Genomic DNA, 4,341 nt, shown 5'->3' with positions numbered 1-4,341 from the left:
ATCAGCTCTTCCAGGTGAAACAAGACTTGACCAACACAACGGCAGAGCTGAAGCTGCGGGCTGTGCAGGCCGAGGGTGAGTGGACGTGTGTGGGTTGGGACTGCTGTCCGTGAGCCAAGGGTCCAAGGCAGCCACGCAGAATGGGTGGAAGAGTTTGTGGTAGAGAGTAAATACAGCCACAGCTGTGATACTGCCTGCTTGTAATCTGCAGAACGCCTGGAAGCGGAGAAGAGAAGATTTAAACAAAGCCTTGAAGACGTGGAATCCCTTCGGGTAAAAGAGGTAAGAATGGGGTTTGTGCAGCATCCCAAGTTAGTGTCTCTCTGGTCCTGACATACAGGTGCAACGGGAGGTTATAGTTTGCTGTCAGCTGCTCTTAAACCAGTTAAAAGTTGGTGGACTCAAACTTGGGAGTAATAGGCCATTTCTACCAGCAAAGACTAGCTGAAGAGATCACAAGATGTTCTACCAGCCAGTAAGATTTTGGAGGCTGGCCCCTGTGTCAGTCTTGCTGGGCATAGAGGTAATTATGAACAAGCAGTCTTGTCATGCTCGCTGAAATAAAGATGCATCAATGGAGACATGCACTATGGAGAACCAACCCTTTAATGGGGCTCAGCTCGGTTCCTTCTTTGGATTTTAGCCACATGACAACTAGAAAATGAGTCTCTGGTGTTCCATACCACTTGAAGATGAGAGCTTGGACTCTGTGTCTTTCATCTTGGCCTGGAGGGGATCTCTGCCTAAAGTTCCCAGTTTCTAAAGGGCAGGTTCTGTCTGTTTTACAGTTTCCTAGTGGAGCTCTGAGGGAGGTAAGGGTTTTCTTTGGTGGTAGTGGGGTCAATGGGGGGATGTTCTGTCTCACGGCAGATGTCTGTGCTGCTGTGCCTGGAGATGGTGGTAGTTTTCTGGCTCTTGCTCGAATGTTTTCTCCTGCCCTGCAGGTGGATCATATGGCACAGCACATTGAGGCCAGTGAGCGCTCCATGCAGGACAGGATCCAGAGGCTGGAGGCCATCAGGATAGGTCTGGAGGAGGTGAGGGTGGATGCTCTGGTTGCGTCGCAATGCTCAGGTGGTGGTGGCAGGAGAAGGCTGCTGGGGAGCTTTGTGGAGTCGTCCATTGCTGACCTGTGTCAAGGTTGTCATGTGCTGTAAGGAGGAACAAAAAACAGCCAAACTGCTGTTAACACCTGAAATGATTTCTGCAGCTTTGGACTAAGAAAGGAGAAGGTTCCAAGGAGAGACTTGTAGATTCTGATTGAACAAAAATAAAGTTTCTGTTGAATATGGTGAGACTCTTACCAGGGTTTGACTTCACAGGTTTGCCATGTGGTTCCAAGCAGTGCAGCGTATTTCTCCTTACCTGGTCCCCCAGCTTGATCCAGTGCTGCTCTCTGCTCCTCCCCTGTCTTTGCAAAGCTTCACCCATTACTTGCCCTCGTGTAGCTGTCTCATTCAATTTAGATGGCAATCTTGGGGTGAGAAAAGGTGTGTAATGTGGCTTTGTATGTGATCGTGGGGTTGTTTGAGAGAGACAGCTGTGTCACGCTGTAGCCTGCGACTGGAAGCTGCTGCTGTGTTCTGGTCAGGGTTGCAGAGATGCAGCTTCTCAGTCTGCAATGGTCTTTCGTGTTTCTGTGCCAGGAGCTGAGCCAAGCCAAAGCAGCCGCACTCGCCGAGCGGTGCCAGGCAGAGGAGGAGTTAATGAAAGTGCGGAGTCAGGCACGGCTGGAGGAGGTAAGGACAGAGCTGTCTGCGGGCCCTGCCTCTGGGAGGGCTGGGTTTGGCTGCCTAACCTACGTTTCTGTCTGGGGAACTGCCGAGTAACTCACGCTCTGGGTTTCACTGCCCTGCAGACAGCGTGATTTCTGCAGAGGGAGTCCTGAAAAGTCTGCTTTGAATTGTCTCCAGGGTGTAACCATTATCCCCACCTGCTTTGTGCTTTCCTGTAGTAACAATTGATGTAGCAGATTTCACTTAAGTTCCCAGCTTTTGAAGCTAAAGCCAGATGTCAGTCCTTCTGTTTAACCGCAGCTTTCATGGGCTGCTCCCGTTTCTCTGGGCTCAGGGGAGTTTCCGCAGGTGGCTGCTGCTGCTGCTGCATACAAAAAGTCACTGCAGAGCTGAGCTCTGTGAAAGTGGCAATGAAGTCAACACAAAGGGAACAAATGTTGAGGAAAATACACCAGAGCTATTAGGATGTTTACTTACATGTAACATCACAAAGTAAAATGCTTTACTGGGTTAAAAACATGTCTGTGGTGGGACACAGCAGTAGCTGAGCTGCAGACAGCGGTGTTTAGAGCCGTCTGGGATATGGAGGAAGTGAAGATGGAGTATTAATTGTGAGCACCGACTGTGGCATCGGTGCCTCTGCCACGGATGTGCCTCCATTTCTCAGCGAGTGAGCTGGGCTTTGCAGCGTCTCCGTCAGAATATTTTCCCAGGCAGCTGAAAGCAGCTTGTGTTCACTCCCGAGGGCAAGGGAGATGTGGTGTATCTGTTCTGGCTGAGTCCTGTGCTTGTTCCTCGGTGCCGATCAACTCAACTAAGGGTTCACTGTGTTGGGAACAAAAAGAGGAGAGTCCTTTGGTAGGAATGCGGTGGGACTGATGCGTTTCTGTTTTCCTTTGTGTCTTACAGCGCCAGCGGCTGGAGCACCTGGAGGAGAAGCTGCGGCTGATGACTGAGTCGCGGGATGAAGCTCAGAACTGCTGCCTTAAGCAGAAACAAATGGTTGCAGAGGCCCAAGCCAAAGCCAACCAGTTGAGCCTGCATGCTGATGGACTCAGGAGGCGGATAGAGGAACTTCAGCAGGTGATTTGGACTGGAGTAGGGGCAGAACAAGCTGGTGAAATTGCTTGGGTATTCATGGATTTGTCTTTGTGTGTCAGGACCTGAACAGTAAGGACGAGGAGAAAGTGACAGAGGTGAATAAAGTGAAAGTGGAGTTGCAGGAGCAGATCGGACACCTGCAGGCTGAACGCGCAGCACAGGACGGGCTGAGAGAGAAGATTGCCGCCCTGGAGAGACAGCTGAAAGGTGATGGATCCTTCCATGCTTCTCAGGTGGTAACACTGGGTTCCCCAGCAGTGGGCCTGGAGCTGAGCTACGCTTACAGGTAGTGACAACAGTGCTTCTGCCTGTGCGTACAACTGTTAATTGTACCCTCCCCTCCTGAGGTATTTGCAGGAGTTCTTGTCCTCATTGGAGAGAGACCAAGACTTGGACAGCTACCTAAAGCTGCACAGCAAACGAAATGTCTCAGTTTCCTGCACAGTGAAGTGTAACGTCTTGTCTGTGCGAAGCCTCTCACCTTGTCTCATGCAGTTTCTGTGGCTGTTGATCATGCTGCTTCCGTTGCCTTGGGCTGTGCCTGTGACGAGGTGTTCCTCTTTATCTTAGGGACACCCTAGTTTTCTTTACTGATGCTGCTCTTCTTTCACAGCCTTATCAAGTAATCACCGAGAGGTACTGCTGGACAAAGAAGGTGAAATCTCTATGCTGCTGGAGAAGCTGAGGATGAAGGAGGCTGACATCTCCAGGATGAGGGAAGAAGAGGCCCAGCGGGCAAGTTCCCTGCAGAATGCCATCATGGCATATGTGCAGGGCTCCTCCTTGGGAGCCCGCAGTTCTAGGACGTGAGGGCATGGCTTAAGGAATTCCCGATGCCTGCTGTCAGCGAGAGGTGCGCAGCTCAGGTACAGCCCCTTGTTTCTAAGTTTTGTCAGACTGGGGTGACACGAAGGCTTGCAAACAGACAATTGGTCTTGCTCTTCAGAAATCTCGATTCTGGCCACATAAAGGAGAAGAGGGAACAGCCACCAGGGCCAGGATAGAGGTCTGAGGTCATCACGTGGAGCCCTTTCCGTGCACTGCTGCAGCATTTGAGGCAGTTTGTGTGTCCTATTAAGGTCTTGTGCTAAAGAGACAGCTGGAAAAGGATGCTTCCTGTGTGGATTGTTTGGTGTGTGATTGTTTTTTTTTTATATAGGGTTTTGCTCTGTTTTTTTAATAAAGAGTTTTGTATTTTGCTGTAACATGGGCCAAGCTGGATGTTTGGCTGCTGTGGAGGGAGGGGAACGCTGCTGCATCGCTTTCCTGCAGATCCTGCCAGGCTGTCCTGGACATAAAAGGCAGCTGTGGCTGGACGAGCTAAGTGTGTCTGCAGATGTTGGTTCTGAACCTAAGGTAAAAGCCCGGGTCACAGGAGAGCAGAGCGCCCGTCGTGCGGGGCAGCGCTGCAGGCAGACGGGTGTGCCCTGCCTGGTTGCCTGTTCCGTGCAGAGCCCAGCGCCCGTCCGTAGCGGGATTTTTGCTGCTTCACCTTTGTTCCTCG

The 4,341-nt window shown here is 51.2% G+C and overlaps 1 protein-coding gene across 1 annotated transcript in view; it reads left to right on the top strand.

Moving 5' to 3' along the window:
• The window catches only part of LRRC45 (leucine rich repeat containing 45), a gene marked incomplete at its 5' end in the record, with an annotated part of 8,890 nt that extends 5,177 nt beyond the window's left edge, over positions 1-3,713 (top strand). The window contains 7 exons of the mRNA XM_010191968.1: positions 1-75; positions 212-282; positions 945-1,037; positions 1,647-1,739; positions 2,646-2,819; positions 2,897-3,044; positions 3,451-3,713. The exon at positions 1-75 is cut by the window's left edge and continues 49 nt beyond it. Of these exons, the coding sequence (XP_010190270.1) occupies positions 1-75; positions 212-282; positions 945-1,037; positions 1,647-1,739; positions 2,646-2,819; positions 2,897-3,044; positions 3,451-3,647 (851 nt within the window). The remainder of the gene's footprint in view (positions 76-211; positions 283-944; positions 1,038-1,646; positions 1,740-2,645; positions 2,820-2,896; positions 3,045-3,450) is intronic.
• Between the last annotated feature and the right edge of the window lie 628 nt (positions 3,714-4,341).

This window comes from Mesitornis unicolor, unplaced genomic scaffold (genome assembly GCF_000695765.1).
Source record: "Mesitornis unicolor isolate BGI_N332 unplaced genomic scaffold, ASM69576v1 scaffold26259, whole genome shotgun sequence".
Taxonomy (NCBI): domain Eukaryota; kingdom Metazoa; phylum Chordata; class Aves; order Mesitornithiformes; family Mesitornithidae; genus Mesitornis; species Mesitornis unicolor.
This window is presented reverse-complemented; position numbering and strand designations above follow the sequence as displayed.